We start from the raw sequence: 23,496 nt of genomic DNA, 5'->3' as shown, positions 1-23,496 counted from the left end.
TTTAGAATATTTAACCCATTATATTATATTTTAATTAACTTTACAAATATAAATAAAAATAATATATTATACTAACTTTTATAATTTCTACCGCATTATATTATATTTTTATTATTTTTATAAGTACAAATAATAATTTATTAGAATTTACTACTTTTAATACTTAATCATGTTATATTGGTTTAATTTTATAAGTATAACAAATTGATTTTTTTCAATTTTTTTATTCTAAATTTTATTAAGGTAGGGTTACTCATGGGTATCATATATCCATTAGGGTAATACCCGTATCCTACCTGCAAAAAATTATAAGATAACAGAGGAGGGTATAGGTAGAACAATTTTTATAAGGTAGGCCTATTGCCATCCCTATATAAAAATGATGCTAACATTGAATAAGCAAGCAGTACCCGAACCCTACTATGTTATCTTGTCGTGCTGTTAACCCATCATCCAAAAATCCTTATTGATCTTAATTTATAATATTCTACTTGGAAGTAATATATTTGTTAATTGAAATACAATTAATAGTCTTTTTTTTAAAAGGAACTTAGGATCCATTCCTAGTTAGATTCGCTATTTATATTTTAAACAAGAAAAGTCATCTCATCATATCACCAATTTCACTTCATCCACTTAAAACAGAGAACGAATTTGGTTGTATGTGAAGAAAGTAAATTTATGTTTCTAAGATTTAAAAAATAAATAAAAACCTCAAAATAGCGAAGTTCTCTTCCTTCCCATACCATTAACTGCAGTAGTTGAAAATTCAGACTGATTGCCTTACCAACAAGAATATGGTTGAATGGTTAAGAGTGTGACACACTAACGTGACCGGACTATGGGAAGCGTACAACACTCTCATTAGTCTAATTAATGAGATGATGTTGCACATTAAGGCAAAATCCTTTATTTAATGATTTTGGGTTTTGACCAAATCGACCACGAGTAGTATAAACAAAGTATTGATCTCATGCAATTGTATTCCATAAGCTATACTTAATTTTTTCATTAACATTAATACGAAGAGTCCCTCAAATATGCACATCTATCTTATATAATACAACTCCTCTAACTTTACTAAATTATCTGACCTTTCATTATTTCAGGAAAAGACTAGGACTACCCATATGTACACACACAGCCACACAATTTTCCGTTTAATCTACCATTTTTTAAATTAATAAAGAACAAATCTTGAACCCAATAGAGGCTTATAATTTATAAATATATTTATTGGAACACTGAACTATGATATGCAAACTAATAAATGAATACGGTAAAGTACACCAAGTTTCTCTATGGAGGGGACATTTCCTTTACACCAGACAAAAAAGTACTAAAAACTTCGGGCCAACTTGGCAACAATAACCTGCCCCAGCTGAAGCTCTTGGTTTGCCCAAATCCAATGCTTTAGCAGCAATAGTTATGGAAGTGCAAAAGCTTAAGATGTCATAGAAGTTTTGTTAGCACTTTCCCTAACCATTGTCTTGACAAAGAGCTCTCCTGCCCTGTATGATGATCGAACCTGAAACATAATACATGTTGGCTACTTAATTGAAGGTTTTGTTTTAGTAAATGACATTAACCAAAACAAGGTTAATCCAAGTAAAACAACTGTTTTCTATTAATTTTTTCACATTTTCCATCAACCAAAAACAATATTTTATGCTGTGAGTTTGGGGGAAACGATGACAAATAGTCCAATCCATGCTTTCATATATATTAATAAATGCTTAGCAATAATGCATGACAAAAGATAATTGTTGTCCTAAATAAACCAACGGTACAAGATCTTACCAATGGCCCACTGGCTACATAACGGAATCCTATAGACTCTCCATATTCCTTCCAGAAAGCAAACTTCTCAGGGGTGACATATTCTTTGACAGTCAAGTGTAATGGAGTTGGCTGCAATAGTTAACAAATCTAGTTTAAAATAGATAGCATTGAAAGCATTGCATCTTAATTTAGCATGTAGATTGTACAAACTTACTTGTAAATATTGCCCAAGGGTCAATATATCAACATCTATAGCCCTCAAATCGGCCATGGCTTCCTTCAACTCATCGTCTGATTCTCCGAGACCCAGCATTATGGAAGATTTTGTAATCATACTCTCCTTACTGACCTTTGCATGTTTCAAAACGGATAAGCTCTGCTCATACCTGCACCAATGAATTAATCTCAACTAGCAGAGCAAAATATGAAATCCAGGGAGCAATCCTCCTAGAAAGAGTGTATAATCAGAGCCACCTTACTGAAGCTAGCTAAATACGCCAGCCATAAACTGAATTCACCTATCTATTCTTTAAAATCAGAATAAATTAGTGGCTGAGTTAATAATACATAAAACCATGAGACCAGTTCAGAGACTAAATACAAGGTTCACGTCAAGGTTTCACTAGTTAAAGGTACATCTAGTGTTCCAGAAAGAAAGGACTTATTGAACAGTCTTGGTCTTTCCGGCTTATAAGAACACCATTCAAAGTTGCCATTAGATAATGGCAAAGCTAAAGGCATCAATATAACTTGACTGAGGTCTGATGTTAGCTTCATTCTTACAAATTTAAGTTTTAAAATAATGAGAAAGTCCATCATCTCTGGCATCAACATTAATAGCTTAGAGAATCCCCCTTCACTGCTGCTAATTCTTTGAAGCATGAAAACATCAATAGTAAAGATGAAATGAAAATCATCAAACCATAATTGGGTCGGTATAAGAAATGTGACAAGTCAAGCAATATACAAAAAGGAGATCTTAGAAAACAAATAAATAAAAAATTGTTGTATTACAAAAAGTAGGATGCAGTTGAGATTTAGTAGTATAATCTAACTATTATAACTAAATTTCATACCAAACACACTAGAAGATAAAGAAAGTATAAAAAAGAGGGATTAAAACAACAATTTTGAGAAGCAAAAACTTAGTGACGCTGCTTACCCAGCCCGAGGATCTCGAACAATTCGTTGAAGCCGTTTAACAGTCTCAATGTTGTGTGCAAACACATCTAATCCTGAGTGAACCAAAGTGTGCACAGCAGTCAAGTCACCTCGAAAATCAGAGGTTAAACACTCAACCATGATTTCAGGCTTGAGATTCTGCATAAAGGGAATTGTGCAAAATATACAAAGTCTCCTCATTTCAGTCTCGTAATTCAATAACAACCAAGTTCTAACAAAGAACAACCAGAGAAACTGAAAAGTAAAAAAAGAGTCGGATACTATAAACGACATAGAAATAAAGACCTTCATGGCCTTAACAGTCTCAGCAAAATGCCCACTTCCTCCATCAGGTATGTCATCGCGATCAACACTAGTGAGAACAATATAATCCACACTGCAAACAAAAACGAAAACATAATTCAATTACTTATATACATAAACGACAAAGTAATTCCATCATACGACATAAACTATGCAAAAGAAACAAAAACACCATATACCCCCAAGAAGCAATGGCAATGGCGGTGTTCTGGGGCTCATTGGGATCAGGCGGAGGAGGATTTCTACTAGTTTTGACGGCGCAGAATCTACAACCGCGAGTACACGTGTCGCCTAAGAGCATGATGGTGGCGGTAGCGACCCCATCGCCGCCGCCATTCCAACACTCTCCAATGTTAGGGCACTGAGCTTCTTCGCAAACGGTGTTTAGTTTCAATCGGGAGAGGGATTCCTTGACTTCCTGAAACTTCTCTCCCTGCGGAGCTCTCTGCTTCAGCCATGGGGGCTTCTGGACGTTGGGATCCCTCCCGGTGAAGGGACCGACTGCGGGCAATGGCTTAGAGTCCACGGCCTTGCATTGAATTTGGAGAAGTGAATTAAAGGGTTTGGAATTGGGTTTGGTGAAATGGGGATTCGGAAATGGGAGGGAGATTGAAGAGGAGGAAGAAGAAGTAGAAGCAGATGAATTAGAAGAAGAAGTAGAAGCAGATGAATTAGAAGAAGAAATGGGGATGGGAATCCGGTGGCGGAATTGCTGAAGCATTTTCTCGCGAGTATTGGAATCTACGGAATGAAGCAATGAAGAAGTATAGTATGGGAATGGTTTATTTGTTCGTGGTTTGCTTCTTTGAGATCTCCGTCTGTTTTTTTGGTTTGGTTATTTAGTTGCCAACTCCCAACCTCCCCATTTTTATTTTTATATTTGGAGACTAACTATAAAAATATATATTTTTATAATGAGATAGTAAATGAAAACAATTTGCAGCAGATGTATTACTCGTAACTAAACATTTAAGCTAAATATTTGTATATAGAGAGTGATAATTTTTTAATAGTTCGAGTACTGCACTCTCCTGAATAATAAATAAAAGCACGTCCTGTTAAATCGAAAAATAAATTTGTATTGATTGAAATGTTATAGCTATTTGCTTTCAATATTGATCTTCAAATTTGAAATTTTTCCTCTTTTCCAAACAAAAATATACATGCTTGTTAAAATCACAAACTTTCATCTAGCTATTATTAGCGTGTTGTATTCTTGTAATGGTCAATCGGTCTCAACCCACAAAAATAATATGATTCAACTTGTGATGTTCAGCTCAGTTAGATCTTCTAGCTGTGACAAGTACATTATATAATAACACATCTACTCCCTCCTCTTTTAGTTTTTTTTTTTTTTTAATTAGCAAATTAACAATAACCTTAGTATTTTACCTTTGGTTGCTCTTCAGCACAAGGTTTGCTAGCTAGAAGCCAAATAGCAAGGACATGGGGATCAGCCTGCCTGAATGTATATTTTGCAAAATGAAAAACTAGCACATAAATTTCCCAGGCATATTTTCAAAAAACTACTTGAATTCATGCTCTCCCCAAAATTTCTACATACATGATACGGTAGAGAAAAACACTAACTCGTGAACTTTTTGTACCGGTGTTCCAGTGTTCTTGTCGGTAAAGGCATAAAATAAATCCGCACAACATGGGTTAAACTTATTCTGAATGAATATGAATCAAGGATCCTCAGATGGGTCTTCAATAATTTCTTCTGAATACGAACTATCATCAACCATTTTCTCAAGCGATTCAACATCCCCTGCTTCAGAAAGTGTGTGCATTCGGAGTTGGTCTGCGTCCTCGCTGAGAATTAAAGAAAACAATAAAAATGTGTGTGAGCCTGTGAGACAAAATCTCATTCTGGAGTTTTGTTTTCTTACCCTCCCCCAGAAAAAAAAAAAAAAAAAACAAGTATAATGAATCATAAAAGCCTTTGGCAAACAAATGCAACGGATAGGAAGGCCTACTCTGCAACACCAAATATTTCCTTGATGACCAAGGAGCTATCCTTTGAACAGAACTCTGGCAGCTGTCAAAAAATCAAAGAGCATAAATTTAACATGTCAGTGGAAAAAGATAATGCAAATTAACTAGAAGTTAGTGTAACAAAAAACCCATACAAAAATTTAGCAGCTATAATATTCGGAAGTGAGATAACAGATGACATGCACATGAATTTATGTTCTTTTACCAAATTATTGTAGCGCTCAAGTGATAATTACTATTGCATGTGAAAAGGAATATAGCATAACCAATATTAAAATATTTCACTAGATGGTAATTAAACTAGTAAATGAAGCCATAATTGAACTGCAAAATAAGACATAACCAAAAAAAAATGTTTGTAGCAAACTTATATGGCTAAGCCATTCACGTGCTTATTGATCATTTTAAGGAAGTAGGCATATTCAGGCAGGACTAACTGAAGAAAACTTGTTTTGAAATGTAAATGCTAATTAAGACAGGAAGAAGAAAAAAATCAACGACAAAACAAAATATGTACTAGAAAAAGAACACAAGTTGGGTGTATTGTGTTTGATACAAATGAAGAAAAAAAAAAAAGAAGGAAAACAGCAGTTTGTTGGGGTCGTCTCTAGTCTGTTCAGTGCCTTACCTCAGATAGATAGAAAACCTTTCCAAAAAGGGCCTGAACAGCTAGTTTTCTCTTGAAACCCTTTTCCGTGTAGCCTGACAAATCCATCACAACGGGACCTGGAGATCATAAAAGAGCTGTCAGCATATTGTTTTACAGAGCCAAACCTAATATCAAGTTTTGTCTAAAGGCCTGTGGCCAATAAAAGTAATAAAAACTAAAGACAGAACTACTACCAAGAATCATAAAATTAGAACAGCAATGAAACAGAGAAAGAATGAAAGATCGAAGAAGCAGTTCTGTATGAGTTTTTATTCCTTTTATTCTCCCAGGCCTCACATAATATAAGATCCAAGACCCATGTAGGTTCTTCCTTAACTGTTCAATAGCATTCATAATAACAGGTAAACAATAATAGCACACAACTTCAAGAAAATGCAGCCTCAAATTAGTTACCTTTATCTTGCACAATCCTTCTTGAGATTTCATTTAAAACCTCAGTAACCTGGGAATCATCCAGCCCAGAAGCTTTCCTAAGCTGAATTAAATCAACAACCAAATCTGGGTTGAATGGCCTTTCGTTCAAAGCATATCGTATATACTTGCGCAAAATCTCATCTGCACCATAATCTGTCTGGAAAGAAATTAGCAGTTCTTATCAACTCCCCTATGAAGAGTATGGACAAACGTACCCAGAGTATACTGATGTAAATAAAAAAGAAAGCAAACCGCATCTGGAATTTAGGCTTATCAATCTAGAAAAACTGAAAGCTATCATCCCTAAAAATAATCTTATATACATGTAGATGTAGATGTCGAATACCATTGTAAGATAAAAGTTCCCCAAGACACCCATCAATCGACTAAAACAATGTCAAACTACACAATGAACAAAAATGAAGTTATTCTGAACATTTAATAATATTTCCAAATGCAAACTAACAGACTGATCGGCCACCAACAAACGACAGGCATATACATCAGCTCCTGATTTTAAACAAAATCAGGTCAGGACATGATAATGGAATGTTGTCAGTGACAAAATAGCACGTTCGATTCTCAAATGTGTTGGGTGGTCACTAGACTAGAGCCACACAATTATCTGCCACAACTATTATCAGATTATATTGTATTTAGTGTCCGGAAAGAAAAACAAACCAAAGAATTTTCAAACCAATAGTGGTGACGATGACTTATGTTACCCTTACTTTTTGTGCGAGTTGCTTGAAAGCATCGGGGGTTACTTCATCTCTTCCCTTCTGAAACAACTCATCTATTGATTTGCATAGCATGGCATTTTTATTCACCTGTCAAAAATCCAATGATAACAATATTTTAAGCAAAACTTATAATTCTAACACGGGCGAAATTGAATCTTGAAGAAAGCTCTACCAAGGCTTGAAAATAAAACCATTAGCAAAAACAAATGGGCACCATAATCTTACAATAAAGATCATGCATTCCTAATCCTGAACCTTACAATAATAATAATAAAGCTGTTTTCTTCTTCATCCTTTTTTCTGTACACAGAATAATAAAAGAAACCCAATATAGAAAAACCTCAAGAGATAGAGAAATAGGAATAAACTTGTACCAATCTCTTGCGTTTGGCTTTTGGGGAAGTGAGTTTCCTAACAGTCCTAACAAAGGCAATGACGAAAGTGATTCCGGCATAGGCGAGAGGAAGAGCAAGAATCCATGGGAGAGAACTAGTCCCAACTCTAGGACCAGGAATGGCCTGAGTCACCGAGCCCGTGAACTCCACTACATCCAAGGCCTTTTCCTGAATCCAAGGCAAATCTTCCTCCACTTCCTCAAACTCTTCTTCATTGCTCTTATTCTTATCCTCACTTTTCTGGGGCTTGGCCGAGACAGAGGGGTTGCTCTTGGCGGCTGCGCAAATGGGCTTCCCGGGTCTGAGGCGCAAGGGAGAAGGAAGACTAATTGGGGTAGGAGAAGGAGGAGAGGCAAAGAATAAAGGAGGGAATTTGGGTTTTGGACGAGGAAGTAACTGGGAAGCGAAGGAGCACGAGCAGTGAGAAGAGGAAGAAGCTAAAGCCATTGCAGGCCAGAGGAGGCGAAGAGAATTGGGTTGGGACGATAGGGATGGGATAGGCGACAGTGGCGAGTGTGTCGCCGGTCGTAGCAGCTTCCAAAACACAAAAATGGACGCTCTTCGTAGGTTACATTAGATATAGTGGTCCTACCCGTAGTCGATATGTTTGCTTGGGAACTTTTGATATTAATTTTTTATTTTTTTTCATTGCTAAAATTAGTTAAATATTATTATTATTTTTTTTTTTTTTGAGATGAGATTAGTTAAATATTATTAGCAAATTAATATCGGGTCTCACTGAGACTTGATATTAAAATGCACTCATACCCATTTTATAGTTAAATATATTCTTACAGTGTGATAAATTATTTAATCTTTTATCATTTTTACCAAATGATTAAACATATAATCCCATGGCATGATGTATAGAAAATGCTTTTGTAAAAAAAATTCAATTATATTTAGTTACCTCTGCCCGACACAAACAAACTTTTTATACAAAAGTTTAATTTTTAATTATGCCTCCACTTAAAGGGCAATTTGAGAAGGTTTAATCACTGTATACATGACTATTGTACACTTTCTAAGGTGCAAGTTTAATTACTATATAAAATATAAGTAATGATATATGCACTTAAAATCTGCACCTATGACAATTTAACTTAACTAATTACATTTATTAAAAATGGAACCCAGTTTTAAAAAACAAAAACACGTTACCGTGTGTAATGTTTAGGAGTATATTTTAGATGCACATATCATTACTCATACAATATACATCACTATTGTAAAAAATTTAAGATGTGATCAAACTCGGATGCCAGGGTAAGTGGTAATGTAATCTACAACAAAAAGTTATCATCCGCGTTTGAATTTCTGCCAATACATCCAAGATTGAAATTCTTTAAAGGGCCTTTCCAATATTTCATCAAGTATAAAGCCATCTTTCCTGTCAATGTTTAACTTTATATAAAGTGTTGATTACAATGCCAATGACTTCAACCTCCAAACATTTATGGGCTGTTGAATAAGCAATAATCTCAATGTTTATTTGTCAAAATAATCCAATGCTTTATGCTTCCTAAGACAAAAAGATCACAGAATTGAGTGCAGAGGATGAGGAAGAAGAACAAAATAGACCTTTCCCCTAAAGCTTTGACTTGGGACTTTGAGGTTCTTTGGCCCATGTGGGTGGGTAAATTTTGTAGTCTTGGACTGGTTCTTCCACTTTCTTGACTTCATCTTCATCTTCCTCTAAAATGCCTTTAGAGAAGGCATCTGGATTAGCTTTGATACACTTCTGCAGTGCCACAAATGGATGCACACAATCTGAGCCCTGCAAAAAAGGAAGTCATTAAGAATATTAGGGAAAAAAATTCTCTAAAATTAATTAGCTTGCTGATACATTACCACTTTTCAATGGGCTGTACCCAACTCATAGACAAGCAAAATTTCATGGTCACCCAAATTATTATTCCATTATATTGTCAGCAAGTACTAAGAAATCAACATATTAACCACATAAAAGCCAGTAAAGGGCAGCTAGTTACAACCGCAGTCATAAGTAGCAGGCCCTAAAATCTAATAGCCTATCAATTGGATAAAAAAAAAAAACAGTAGGCAAAAAGATATTGAACACAATGTCGGAAAACTACAAGGAATGCAATAGTAGTACTGTCTCCTGACTTCCATTTCCTAGGCAGCAAGTTACTTGGTTAAAGAAAACGAGGAAATGCTTTTCCCACAAAAGAACTAGAACTTAAAATTAAGAAGAAGAAGCTGAATTCTACTTTGAAAAAGATAGTTTCCAGGCCAGAAACACGTGTTAATACCAGCTCTAGTTAATGCATATATTTTATTTCTGTTATTTTTTGAGGCTAGTGAGGTCCCTAAAAATGTATAAAACAAAATATCAACATAGTTAAGTACAAAAACTGACGTACTCAATGTTTCCCAACTGCTTGCCAAAAAGGCAAGTAAAAAATTTGTGATAAGTTTACCTTTTCTTCAGCAGTACTCTTTAAAAAACAAAGGAAGGCCTCTGAAAATTGATCCCCACATGAACCACTTCGCAAATCAGCTATGCAAGGGCATTCCAATGCTTTCTGAGCTTTGGCATCAAGAGACTGGAGAAAGAAAAAAAATAATTAATCTTAAAAAACTGTATCCTTTTCCAACAGCAAGATAAAAGAAAATCCTTTACAAAATTGGGGTTCATTTCTTTTGCATAGACTAACCTCCTCTTCGCCTTCTTCACCGTAAGCCGCAGCTTCTGTTAGAGCAGAAAATTGAATTGAACTATCAAATACTCCACCAATTTCTAATTTAGTTTTCATCCAGATAAAAGAATGCTCATATTTCCTTTACTTTTTTTTATTAAAAACTCAAATAATCATCGAGAGCATCCTTTGAACCTTTCCAAAATATAAATAAACACTGCCATACATAAACAACTTCATTCATCCCATTGCAGTCCACATGTATTTTAGGCTCCATCTAAGAGCTTATTTTACCAGCATCGATGGATGGGAAGTAAAAAAACAAGCATGCGTCAGCAGTCAAGAAAATGTGTTCACAACATTTTCTCAAAAGTGGCTAGGCTGGATGGTGAATGGAGCGCAAATGTCCCAGAAGAATGGGATTTCTCAAAGATCTTAAAGATTTATTTGCAGGGCTTATGACTCAGCTCTATAACATCTTGTTCACAATGTTAGAGAATATAATATTCAATGGAATTAATAGAAATCAATAAGCAATAAATACAATAGACAATGTGTTTACTAAAATAGATGTTACAAACTCAATTGCTAAATTTGAGCAGTAATAGAAAAGAAGAAGATTACAAACTCAAAACATGAATAATATAAATATATAAACGAAGAAATAAATAAAATAAAAGATGTAAAAATACAAAAAGAACAAAAGAAAGATCACTAACTCTCACACAACCAAAGTGTAAAATAGTAGGGATCACCAACTTGAACAAGGTTTAAGAGCTTTTTCCAAAAGTTTATTTCTTTATATTCTCTAAGCACCAAGGGATCTCACAAGGAGATAGCTCTCTGGAATTATCAAGTATTTTTCAACCGAGTGCTTTGTAGATAGAAAATGATGTGTCTTACAAGTGAGCATTAAACTCCTATTTATAGACTTTTGAGATACCATTTGAATTTCAAATTCCACCGACCCTCACATCTGTTACCAATGTTTAATTTGATGTTTATGGAATTAAAATGAAAATTTAAGAATTACTTGGGATGTTAGAACCGTTCAAATTGGAAAAATCTAAAAATTGGAATTGGTTGTCAACACCCCAGGCCGCGCGACCTAGGACATCCTGGCCGCAGCCACCAGGCTGTTTTAGCCTTCCAATTTTGTATCTTTCCAAAACATCTCAAACCATTTCCCACATGATTTTGTAATCTTCATACATCTAATGGGAGTTAAAAGCATATCTTCAACAACCATATTACATAATAACTCTATGAAATTCAAACACAAATATATAACTCTCAATCGTGTATAGGGTAATATTTAGGAGTTACAAATCTGTAATTGATTTTGTAACTCCAAAATATGTTACATTTGAACACACATCTATTCTCAATAATATGTTACAAGGTGTGATAAATCACATTTGTGTGACAAATCAAATTTGTCACATTATTTAATTTAATGTTATATTAATTTACACAAAAGCCATTATTTCCTCAACCTCCTAATCATTTTAGAGTACTCGCGCTCTACTCCATCCTTTAAAATACCTCATCAAAACTCACATTTTTCTATTTTACCTCTAAGTTTTACATTATACCATTCATCAGCTTCTCTATATATTTCTCTATATCATTTAAATATTATATTTTTAAATATATTTTATTACTTAAAGTAAAATAAAATAATTGAAAAAGAAAAAATAAATAATAAATATATACTAAATAGAGAGAGAAAGCTTATAAAAAAAATATTAAAATATTATATAAAAGATATGTAAATGTAGATATAGATTAATTGGAGTTTGTGCATAGCTATTATAAAGATATGTATAAAGGAGCTGATGGAAGATGTTTTTATGAGTTTTAACTAAATATTATAGAGAAAGTGTATTACAAAATATATCACCAAAATATACATTTTTATAATTTACATCAAACTTTTACATTATACCATACATCTGCTTCTCTATTTTTTCTCTACATCATTTATATATTATATTTTTTAAAATATTTTATTCATTTTAAGAAATAAAATAATTAAATATAATAGTATGACATTCATATATATACAAAAATTTATAAAAATATAATAAAATATTTATAGCTTGATGAATAATGTTTCACTACATATAGAGAAATACTATTCATTTAGGTAAAAAAATATAACTTTACATCACTCATTGAAAGACTAATTAACTATTTTTTCTCTATATTATAAAAAATAACACATTTTAGCCGTGCATTGGATGTGCTCTTAGTCCATTAATCAGTCCAAGGGAATAACCAAAAATGCAGTGGGTAGATTTCTATAGCTTTAGGCACAAAAGCTTTGCACTCAGTTCTTATCAAGTTTCAGTCATCGGCCAATAAACGTTCCGCAATTAAATAAAAACGCACCATTTCTGAAATGAGCTAAAATGAAGCAATAACATTTTTTTAGAACAAATTATATTTGTTTTAGTGCAAATATACAAATACCCAATAACCCAACAATCTTCGAGTTACTTTGGTTCTATCTAACTAACTACACAGTCTCTTCAGACTGAACCAAATTCTGATGACGCTAATCACTATTTGAATTCATAAAGTTTCTCTCAGGCATTTCCACAAACAACTGAGCCGCAGAATTATTCACAGAGATCAAATAAAGGTCGAGATATATTAACTCAATCCATTACCCATCAAAGAAAGCAAACACTTAGAGCAAAATTGGGTTATTGAATACGGACGAAAAGAAGAAGAACTGTACCTGCAAGAAGAGACTCCATAGACGAGGAAGAAGAAGAAGAGGAGGAGGTCGGTTTTGGAGCAGACGACACCGTTTGATCGCGGCCTTGACTAGCCGCCGTTACTGAAGCGACGTCGCTTTGAACTTGACCCATTGCCTCTAAGAGTCAGATAGAATAGGCAACGCAGACAGAGAGAAACCGATGAAAAGAGAGGAAGAGAAGCTGGCGCGACCGGCCGAAAGATCAAAGGACAGTTACTGGTCAACACGTCACCTGAAATCCGCAATGAGAAATTAGAGGAAATGGCAAAAATAATGTCATCAATAATGGCTACGGAGAAATGACAATTTTATCTAAATTGTTGATTTTTATAATTTATTTATTTAACAGTATTTGATTTTAATATAATTTGATATTTATATTAGTTTTATTTAATTATTTTTTATTTTAGAGATATATTGATTTTTTAAATTTTTTATAGGTTATTATTATGTTATTTTTAAATTGTTTATATATTTTCTGTGTTATGGTATATTAATTTTTTTTTATGATATTTAGTTTTTATCTTATTATACATAATTGTAGTATATAATTTTTCATCATGGTATATACATTTTAATAGTAGTATATAATTTTGTTAGTATGGTATATACATTTTTTAGTAATAATTTTATAAGTTTTGTTGATATATTATTTTTCAACTCAGTTATATATTTTGTGGTATGATATATTATTCAACAACCTATAAAAAATCAAAATAATTTTAACATAAAAACTAATTAAGTAAAATTAATATGCACATATCATAATATTAAAATATTTATAATAAAATAGTAATTTGTTAAATGACATATTTTGTAATATGTAATATTAAAAATGTGATTATGCTTTTTCACTATAAAACTAAAAATATGGGCATTTACTTACTTTCACAAACTATTAAGAGTCATTTTACACCAAACCGCAATCGGCAATGGAGCAGATTGGACATGATAGACCCAAATTAAAGAGGAAATTACAATTTATATAGTTTTTTTTTAACAAAGTTTGCCAAAATATGGCTTTTTTTTAAAAAAAAAAAGTTATTCTATGAGTTTTTATAAATTTAATCACTTTTTATGGGGTTTTTTTCCCATATTTTTGTAACAAATCCTGCTTATGCCATATTTTTATTACTAATGAGATTTTATTAAAGTAAAATGGTAGTTATGAAAATTCCTTTTTTATTTTATTTATTATTCTTTCAAAAAAATTACATTTTTTTTTAATTTTTTTTATGTTTTCTTTTTGGGAATTTACTCATTTGGTACCTTTTGTTTTTGTAAAGTATTGTTCTGGTACCCTTTGTTTTTAATAATGCGCATACGGTACCCCATATTTTGAAAACATAGATATTTGATATCCAAATTGATAAAATTTTGTCAATATGAGCAAACTGTCAGCAGTTATATATAATTTGTAGCTCGTATGATTGAGAGTAATTTGATTAAACTGGTAAAATTTTATTAATTAAATTTAAGTTTAGGGTACCAAATATGTACAATTTTAAAATGCAGGGTACCAAATATGTACAATTTCAAAATACATGGTACCAAATAAGTATTATTTGTAAACAAAGGGTGCCAAGATGATACTTTGCAAAAACACAGGATACCAAATGGTTACCTACCCTTTCTTTTTATTACTTTTTAACTAAAAAGATTTACTTTGCCAATTTTCACTTTTACCTCCTCTCTCTTTGGTTGTGTGATTTCTTCTTCTCCTTCGGCGGTTTGGCAATTTCTAGGTTGTCGATCTCTGCAACATCGGCGAATGGAGGCAAACAAAGGTGTTGACACAGTTTTTCACCAGCAGTGTATTAAGAAATTAAACAGGTAGATTAGTGCTGAATTATAAACCGTAGTGAAATAATAAACACTCTCTTGAACACTCACAACTTATACATGGTTCAGTGGTTAAAATCTACCTAGTCAACGAGTCAATATTATTACTCTTCTCTCTCTATTTCTGTAGAGTTTTGGCAACACAAAAATGGTCGTCCCCTTCCCTGTCCATTATCCCTAGTATTTAAGGGAATTTTATGGACAAGTTTGGGTAACCGCGTGAATAAATAAGGTATCTATTTAATACAGATTATTCTCATTTACATTGGGATATGATTTGATAACAGAATAGCATATACATGTATTATCTCGGATAATAAATGATAGATATGTGATACATCCTGGGAATTAATGAGCGTATAAGGAGTCTCTGAATCTCTTGGGATCCTTTTGTATGCGTTATGTCCAAGTTTCAACGACTATCTGAACCCTAGCTCGTAGTAAGCTTAAAGCGCCAAAGTTGGATTTGGTTATAATAAGTCTCGAACTCAATTGTTATCCTGAGAGGCTGTCTGATAATAACATGTGTATCGTGTTGTCCAGCTCCCAAACTCGAGTTGTTCACATCACTATTAGCCAGATATTCTACTTGGCTATTTTTCCACATATTCATCTGTCAGTTGTGCCCCGAACTGAGTAATTGAACTCGTGCTAATTTCAAGGTACAACATTTGCTCCCCAAGCTCCTGCTCGTGCTTGATGTCGTCACTTTCTGACATGCACGGTAGAGGCTTTTAGGCTTCTGCCATGTAAGATCGTGTATGCCCACTACTCAAGTAATGGACACGTGGTTTCCTGCAATTGGCGTCCATTCGAGTTTCGAGGACTATGACAACTGTCCTGTCAACTTTTTGTCGTTGTATGGTTCATTTAATCTAGGCCTTTGGATCTTGAGCTAACCCAATCGGATGGCCCAAATTAACTCCCATAGTTTACGTATAAGTAGGATGATCAGTTCTGAAACCTCACCACCTTTGCATTCAAAAAATTCTTTTCCAAAAATCCAAGTTTCCCTTTTCCTTCTCCAAAGTATTCCAAAAACCCTCCATCGCCTTTCAGACTTTCAGAAGCTTTCAAGGAGCTTCTTGTGGACATATCAACATCTTCTTTGAACTAGCATATAATATGTAAGTATTTCCTCACCCGGTTTGAATTTTTTCAACTCTTTATTTTTCAGAGTAAAAATGCCATTTGCTCAATATCGTTTAGGCTATGTCTGAGTGTCAATAGGAAATATGGTTTGGTTTAGGCTAAATGAATAAAATCATACTTTTTTAGAAATAAGGTACTCATAAAAATGGGCATATTTTCTGGATTTTCTTAGAAAATTCTAATGGTAAATTGGTTTGTTTACCTATTTGGGGTGTAGAAGCCGAAGGAGTTTTAGGTTTAATCCTTGGTAGCTTAAAGATTACGATTCCTTAGGTAGTTTTGCATTGAACCGCTTTCAAAAGGAAAGTAGTGGATCTGACGGATCTGACACGCGAATCCCGAAGTATCTGGGAATTTTAAGTAAACGAGGTGTGTGGCCTAGGACCACGCGTGGGACCACACTTTGAGGCTAAGGAAAATCTTAGCTCGTATAATTTTTTAAATCTCGAAAGTAAACCACTTAAACCTTTGATCTTCCGTACCTCTACAACCGTAGCTAGAAATCATCTTAGGTCGCCTACTAATAGGCCGCTTTGTCGTCAAGCGATCTGAATCATGGCACCAGCAAAGAAATCTTCCGCGAGCTCCTCTGTTCAGAACCAAGATAAAGGCAAGCAAATCACCTCTGATTCTCCCATCCCTCACTTTGGTCCTGTGGTGGAGAGAGAGATCGTGGTCGACCTCAATGCATTCTTTGAGGCCGAGCATATAGTCTCCCGGATAACGACTCAGGGGAAAGTGAACAAGATCCTGCTGAGTCCCAGGAGTGAGATGGGAGCTGACGGTGTTGTCGCCCGACCTGCACTAGAGGGAGAACGGAACTGCGCCCCTGTAACGCCCTGGGAAGCCAAGACCGTTACACTGTGTATTTATAAAGGTGTAGGACTTGCTAATCAAGTCATTTAGTTGAAAACGTGTCACTAAAACCATTAATGAACTAGGGTTAAAGGGTTTTGATCATAAAAGATACATTTCATATAATTAAATGTTTTGTACAAGGGATCCCAAAAGAAACAATGTTTGAAAGTCAGTTTACAAAATTTCAAGGTATAAACAACCGCTAGCCACTCTAAGGGCAAAAAAGACATTTATGGTCCTCCTGTTCCTGTCCCTCCCTCAACCGTGGTGGCCGAGCAGCTATTTATGTACATTCTGCCTTCAGAGCTCCCCGAATCAGGGCTGACCAAGCTTATCCTTGCCTTTACCTGCACCACGTAGCACCCGTGAGCCAAGGCCCAGCAAGAAAACATAACATCATAGCACAACAATGATAATAATCATATAACTCTTAAAGCATGTTTATACACTTAGCAGTCCATATTAATCACATAACTCATAGGCATAACCATGAATCCACAAGCTAATACTCAGTTATTCAGCACATCATATTCAATAGTTAACAATGATAATCAGATCACACAATAATCAGGGTCGACGCCCTTAGGTCGCACCCTCTGTTTACCCCACTGACTCCGGTCTGCTTAAACCGAGCTCAGTGAATATTAAGTTGTCCTCAGCTACCAGTGGTTGAGCCGCGCCCTGTGCGCCAATGTAAACTCCGGCACTCTTAGGCCGTTGGTTTAATATTCTCATGGCATAATACCAACTTTCATAATGCATACAAGAATAAGGAGCCCATAGTCCCATCATAAACTCACAACCGGGTGCAGTTCTCTTACCATTAATTTCCAAGTGTTCTAATTACGAGAGATGCCCCTTGAGCACGATTCGTTTCCTGAGCCCTAGCTTATACCTAGTCATAACCAAGATAAGGGATTCCATTAATAATTGTATAACGGTTTCCAGATAAAGTTCTAGCCTCTGGGACATCGAATTCCACCAAACACGGTAGTGGGATCGATCCCGAGCACCCTAGGTTAGGTTCCCACACCTAAAATCTCCAAAAGGCCAAAAATGCCCTTAAGGGTCGCGGCCCAAGCTTCCTATGCCGCAACTTGCCCCTGACCAGAGGCTCAACCTCACCAAAAACTAGACACGGGCCGCGGCCCAACATTCCCCATGTCGCGGCCCGCCCTTCTTCCCTAGCACCTATCTGCTTCAAAAGGTTGTGGCACACCAAGAACTAAGTCGCGGCCCGACCCCTTCGAACCCAGAAAATCCACCATTTTTAACACTCAAATCCACCCAAAACCATCCTAATGATACAATTCAATTATCACAAACATTCTAGCATGTTTCAGCAACATAACCTAGCAAAAACCTAGTCTAGAAACTCATCAAAACAACATTTTAATCTTTAAAACCCACAAGCTCAAGAACACCAAAACCAACCAGGAAAACACAGAATTCAAACACTAAACCATAAATTAAAGCTTACCTTCACTGAAGAACCAATCCTCCAAGAAATTGCTGAGTTAACTCCCAAGTCCTTAGCCTCAATTCAATCTTAAATTCAGAACCCAAGAACTCTTTTAATCCAGCCCCAAAGCTACATAATCAAATGACCAAAAATATAATTCAAGGCTTCCCTCAGTTCCTGGTTGGATTCCTTAGCTACTACTGGGTTAATCTCCAAAACTTCAACTCAATTCTCTGAGTTTCCAGCCAAGTTTTTCTTAGTTTCTGTGGTTTCCCTTGAGAGAGAGAGAAGAGAGAAAAGGATAGGTTTGGCCTTGTTATACTACTTTCTTAGTTTTTTTTAATCTATCCTTAATTGATTAAGTCAATCCCGAGGCTAGGGGTACCAAAAACGTCCCCGAGGGAAAAATGGTAAATTTCGCCAATATTCCCACCTAGGTTTCCTAACCTCAAATATATCTCCAATTATTTATTTCCATAACCCGATAACCCAAATAACCATTTAATACCCGAAATACCCCTTGACTCGCCCCGAGTCAAGTATTGGGTCCCGTTGTGACTTTCCCGCTAACTGGCTCTCTAGGATCGCCTCAAGTCGCATGCTGCAGATATATCCACATAATAATGTGGTCTACACAATTATAACATATAATCACATTTATGCCCTCAGCGGGCTAAAACTACAAATATACCCTTTTAAGCTAAACAGGGCCTACATGCATACTAATACTCTTAGATAAGAATTTCATATATCCATATACTCATACAAGCATGCTTATCACAGAATCATGCATTAAACTATTTAATTCACACATAAACCAATCGTGCCCTCCCGGCACACTAATCAAGGCCCTTAAGCCTTATTAGTGATTTTGGGTCGTTACAGCCCCCCTCCAAGATGGCTACGGGGCTTGGAGTGATGAGCACCTGAAGGTTGGTGCCTTTCTCCCGTTGGACCAGCATTTCGTAGACTTTTTAAACTACTTCAAATTGGCTCCATTCCAGCTCCCCCAAATTCATATAGGCTTTTGGCAGGGCTAAAGTATTTGTTTCTGAGGCATGAGTGGGAGGTCCTCACTCCAGCAAACATCCTGTATTTCTTCTACCTCAAGGCCAGTCCCGACCAGAAGGGGCGATGTGATGAATTTTACTACCTCACTTGTTTCCCAAACTCTGCCTCTGTCATCGACCTCCCCAGCCACCCAAGTGACTATAAAGATCTATTCTTTATGTTAAATGGGTTCAAGAACTGCGACCATCGATACTTCAACTGCCCTTGTAATTCTTCTATCTTTGTGAATTTAACACGTCAACTTTTATCACTTGTGCATTATTTATATATTTTTTAAAAGATTCTGACAGAGTTTTCTCTTTGTGCAGCTATATGCATGAGGACAGAGCGGTCTGTGACCCTCGGGGGTCGGTACGAGACCCTATCCAGTCTCTCTCTCAGGGAGAAAGACTATCGTCAGATTATGAATGACGCCACCATGGTGGCTTGCAAATTGATCAGCAAGGGCCATACTTTAGCTCTGAGGACCCGAGCTCCTCTCCCTGTCATCCCCGAGCTCCCCCTTCTTAAGAGGGCTTGCCAACCAACGAGGTCACCGAGGAGGAAGAAAATGTGGCACTGCTGGTGCATAAAAGGCGAGCTCCTAAAGATAATCAAGGGCTCGATCCTGAGTGAGCCGCGTCTGGGGCAGCAGCCAGCCCCTCCGGCTAAGGTAACCCATACCCTTACAAAGAGTTAGATTGAGTTGCTGCCAGTTATAGGCTAATTCGATTCAACCTTAACCAGCTCGTTAGTCGTCACCTTATTGACCCGGACCTAAACACAACCCTCCTCCAATGCACGGATCATTTGGTGGTACGCTATGATCATAGCTATCCCAAAAGAACCATCATAGTTGATTGCACTTTACATTTTAGATCCACCATTTTTTAGGAGTATGGAACAAACCTTAGGTCCTGGGCTTCCCTGCTTCAGGGTGCGTATGCCCCTGGTTTTAGGCAGTACATAGATGAGTCCATCCCCGAGGAAGGACCTGAACCCCCTAGGATCCAGGAGGTCATAGCTTTAGATTCTCCCATATCTCTGTTAATCCCAGAGTTAGAAGTTGTGCCTAGCCCGGTCAATACCCCCGAGCTGATCGTAATAGATTCTTCCCCTAGCCCAGAGGGTAGGATTCTTACTCTTTTTCTTGTGTTTATAATATTTTTGAATTATTAATCCTATGAATTGAATCCTCTGCTCGCTCTTTTTCAGGTGAAGAGATGGAACTTCTAGGAGCTCCGGATTTAAGGGGTGCTTTTAAGGCCGGCAGGACCGAAGCTGGTTCTGTCGTGAAAAGACCTAGGGTGGCCAAGAAAACAACTCTGAAGACGGGAGGTACCTCCAAATCTCCGTCTAAGGACAAGGGTGCTAGCACCGCCCGGGAGCAGCCACAAAGAGAACTTCCCCCAGCTCCGATAACAACGGTTACTGTCCAACAAGCTCCTCCTCCTCGACACATACCTCCCTCAAATCCTCAAGTGATCCAAGGCGAGGCTCCTATTGTCCGGATCCCGGTTGAGCCACACGACCTGGACAAGATCCCCGAGGCCTTTCGGGGTATTGTGTATGAGATAGCAAGTCACATGGTGGGCCATGCCTACAAAGCCAGTGCCAGGGATTTCAGGGCTATGGAGGAGCACAGTCCTGAATACATCCTCGAATCTGCTATGGGGATGAACCTTACTGTGAGTTCCTTTCACTCTCCTAACCTTTTCTTTTTCTTTAGGTTCTTTTTAAAAAAAAAAAAACTATTTTTGACTTGCTTCATTCTTCTGCAATCTGTCTTGGCCCAATATCGAAGCATAACTCGTGTTAAAGCTAGGAACGAGGAACATCGAGTTGCCCTGAGGGCCGCTCAAGAGAGTAAGCAGACCACCAAAGCTGTCCTAACTTCTTCCCAAGAGGGCGAGCGGTTTGCAAAGGCCGCCCTGTCTACCTCTCAAGCTCAGGTCGTGGAGGCTAGTTGTCGCACAGATCAGTTTTAGGTTTAAGCTGAAGAGCTCAAGAAGAAGCTAATAGAGGCCGAGGCTAAGGCCAAGGAGGAAGCTGCAGTGTCCTCATCTCAAATGGAGGAGATGTTTTACCATTGTTGGGCCTTCAACCAAGACGAGAACTTCTCTTTCATGCATCTCGAGTTGTGGGAATCGTATCTTTCTAGGTTCAAGATTCGATTCTCACAGAAACCCTCTGAGGCTGGCGAAGCTTCTGGAGCTGCAGAGGGGGATGGTGAAGAGGTGACCTCGTTGGAGCCTGCTGACAACGCTCAATGATTTTATTTCACCCTTTGTATTATTATTTTTTATTTTTTGTAACAGTCCCTTAGGACTAAAACAACTTCCTTCGAGCTTAGCTTGAGGTTTTTTCTCCTCGAGATGACAATATACTTTTGAATATACACCTAACTTGTGATCTATTTGTGTTTCCCTCAATTTATTATTTTCTCATGTTTATGAATCCTTAGACTCTTGTACATTCAAAATCTTAGGGATTGACTTTTAGATCGAGATAGATTTTATCGATGTCTTAGTTGTATCCAAGATTTTGCTTGCTTATTTGCGTCATACTTATTAAGAATCACGCCTCAGACCTGGTTATGTCCAGGGTTTTTAATAAACTTAATAGCATTATACCTGTTAGAAATCAGGCCTTGGTTAATAAACTTAATAAGCATTATACCTGTTAGAAATCAGGCCTCGGACTTGGTTATATCCAGGGTTTTTAATAGACTTAATAACATTATACCCGTTAGAAATTAGGCATCGGACCTGGTTATAGCCAGGGTTTTTAATAAACTTAATAGCATTATACCTGTTAGAAACCATGCCTCGGATCTGGTTATATTAAGGGTTTTAGTGATGTCTCAAACTTAGTTCGTGTTAGGTTTATTGAAAACTCGAGCTTTAAAAAGTCATTGAATAATCAATTTCTCCAAACTCCTAAGTTTTTAATCATTATCCGAGTAAGCTTAAGTTTCTCAAAAACTCTCCTCGGTTATGTGCCCCCCAAGTAACCAGAACGTATAAACGTTCTTGGTTGCTTTTACAATGTGGGCTTGTAATAATAAAACAAAGAAGTGGTTATTTAATAATCCAACCATTATTGAATTGAAATGGATTTTATAAATAATCCTTACATAAATTGTAACACTATTGATAATACTTTTTAAATGAAGGGCATTCCAAGTCCGTGGGACTATTTCTCCACTTAGTCTGGCTAGCTTAAAAGTTCCTTCGCGCAGGACTTCTACGATCTAATACGGTCCTTGTAGCGTCCCAAAATTACCTAATAAGGCTTAGGGCCTTGATTAGGGGGCTGGGATGGCAATATGTGGAAATATGTGTTTCATTGCTATATTAATTGTTAATATGTGAATTGTGTGATAATATGATTAAATGTGCATATTTAGGGATATTAAATATGCATGTGGGCCCGCTTTTTATTAGAAGGGAGACTTTGGTAATTTGGCCCGTTGCGAGCATAAATGTGTATTTATGTGCATATATGTGATATATGTGAGAGACCACATTATTATGTAGGTTTATTTGAACTATTCGGCACGAGGTGATCCTAGGGTGTAAGTTAGCGGGAAAGTCACAATGGGACCCAATACCCGACTTGGGGTGAGTCAAGGGGTATTTTGGGTATTGGATAATTAATCGGGTTATAGGGTTATGAAAATAAATAATTGGTGATATATTTGGAGTTAGAGAGTCTAGGAGGGAATGTTGGGGAAATTTACCATTTTGCCCTCAGGGACGTTTTTTGGCCTAGTTGAATAAAGGACAAAAGTAACATAAGCATCTAGCAGCTGCTACCAAACCGACACCCACTTTCCTTCTCTTTTACTCTTGAGTTCTCAAGCTTTCCAAAATAAAATCCTTGAAGCTAAGTGAGATTTTGGGCTAGGGTCACATGAATTGGAGTTGAAACTTTGGGAATAGATTCAGTAACAACTTGTGGATTCAAACATCAATTGAGGTAAGCTTTGAATTATGATTTATGGTCATTAATTTATGAGTTGTTTGGTTATTTTAAGAGTGTTCTTGAACCCTTTTAGCTTATGAATTGAAGTGAGAATTTGATGAGTTTTAAAGCTAGATTTTTTATGGGTTTTGTTGCTGGAACATGTTAGAGTGTTTGGGATAATTGAATTATGTTTTGGGGTGATTTTTGAGTTAGTTTGGCTTGGGTTTAGCTGCTGAAAATGGAGGATTT

At 36.2% G+C, this 23,496-nt stretch overlaps 3 protein-coding genes across 3 annotated transcripts; all 3 read right to left on the bottom strand.

Annotated features, from left to right (window-relative positions):
- Positions 1-1,197: 1,197 nt before the first annotated feature.
- Positions 1,198-4,142, bottom strand: LOC133818911 (lipoyl synthase, chloroplastic). The gene is made up of 6 exons (XM_062252024.1): positions 3,447-4,142; positions 3,250-3,340; positions 2,945-3,102; positions 1,997-2,168; positions 1,801-1,911; positions 1,198-1,528 (listed from the first exon to the last, which is right to left on the bottom strand). Exons 1-6 carry the CDS (start codon positions 3,986-3,988, stop codon positions 1,445-1,447), a joined length of 1,158 nt encoding a protein of 385 aa, XP_062108008.1. The 5' UTR covers positions 3,989-4,142; the 3' UTR covers positions 1,198-1,444.
- Positions 4,143-4,692: 550 nt separating this feature from the next.
- Positions 4,693-8,058, bottom strand: LOC133818912 (uncharacterized). Its single transcript, XM_062252025.1, has 6 exons — positions 7,467-8,058; positions 7,081-7,179; positions 6,329-6,506; positions 5,894-5,991; positions 5,247-5,308; positions 4,693-5,082 (listed from the first exon to the last, which is right to left on the bottom strand). Exons 1-6 carry the CDS (start codon positions 7,932-7,934, stop codon positions 4,956-4,958), a joined length of 1,032 nt encoding a protein of 343 aa, XP_062108009.1. The 5' UTR covers positions 7,935-8,058; the 3' UTR covers positions 4,693-4,955.
- Positions 8,059-8,851: 793 nt separating this feature from the next.
- LOC133818910 (mitochondrial intermembrane space import and assembly protein 40 homolog) lies at positions 8,852-13,198 on the bottom strand. Its single transcript, XM_062252023.1, has 4 exons — positions 12,894-13,198; positions 10,166-10,200; positions 9,929-10,054; positions 8,852-9,264 (listed from the first exon to the last, which is right to left on the bottom strand). Exons 1-4 carry the CDS (start codon positions 13,024-13,026, stop codon positions 9,076-9,078), a joined length of 483 nt encoding a protein of 160 aa, XP_062108007.1. The 5' UTR covers positions 13,027-13,198; the 3' UTR covers positions 8,852-9,075.
- Positions 13,199-23,496: the final 10,298 nt, after the last annotated feature.

The sequence above is a fragment of the Humulus lupulus genome, chromosome 2 (genome assembly GCF_963169125.1).
Source record: "Humulus lupulus chromosome 2, drHumLupu1.1, whole genome shotgun sequence".
In the NCBI taxonomy this organism is placed as follows: Eukaryota; Viridiplantae; Streptophyta; class Magnoliopsida; order Rosales; family Cannabaceae; genus Humulus; species Humulus lupulus.
This window is presented reverse-complemented; position numbering and strand designations above follow the sequence as displayed.

Bases quoted from the DNA above. Each gene is read 5' to 3' on its own strand.
- LOC133818911 (XM_062252024.1), bottom strand. From the start codon at position 3,988: ATGCTTCAGCAATTCCGCCACCGGATTCCCATCCCCATTTCTTCTTCT. The intron at 3,341-3,446 runs GTATATGGTGTT...TTTTGTTTGCAG, and splicing joins ATTGCCATTGCTTCTTGGGG to TGTGGATTATATTGTTCTCA. The intron at 2,169-2,944 runs GTAAGCAGCGTC...TCATTGGTGCAG, and splicing joins GTTCGAGATCCTCGGGCTGG to GTATGAGCAGAGCTTATCCG.
- LOC133818912 (XM_062252025.1), bottom strand. From the start codon at position 7,934: ATGGCTTTAGCTTCTTCCTCTTCTCACTGCTCGTGCTCCTTCGCTTCC. The intron at 7,180-7,466 runs GTACAAGTTTAT...GATTTTTGACAG, and splicing joins AAGCCAAACGCAAGAGATTG to GTGAATAAAAATGCCATGCT. The intron at 5,309-5,893 runs GTAAGGCACTGA...ATTTTTTGACAG, and splicing joins AGGTTTTCTATCTATCTGAG to CTGCCAGAGTTCTGTTCAAA.
- LOC133818910 (XM_062252023.1), bottom strand. From the start codon at position 13,026: ATGGGTCAAGTTCAAAGCGACGTCGCTTCAGTAACGGCGGCTAGTCAA. The intron at 10,055-10,165 runs GTTAGTCTATGC...TTCTTTCTCCAG, and splicing joins GTGAAGAAGGCGAAGAGGAG to TCTCTTGATGCCAAAGCTCA. The intron at 9,265-9,928 runs GTAAACTTATCA...CCTTTTTTGCAG, and splicing joins AGAGTACTGCTGAAGAAAAG to GGCTCAGATTGTGTGCATCC.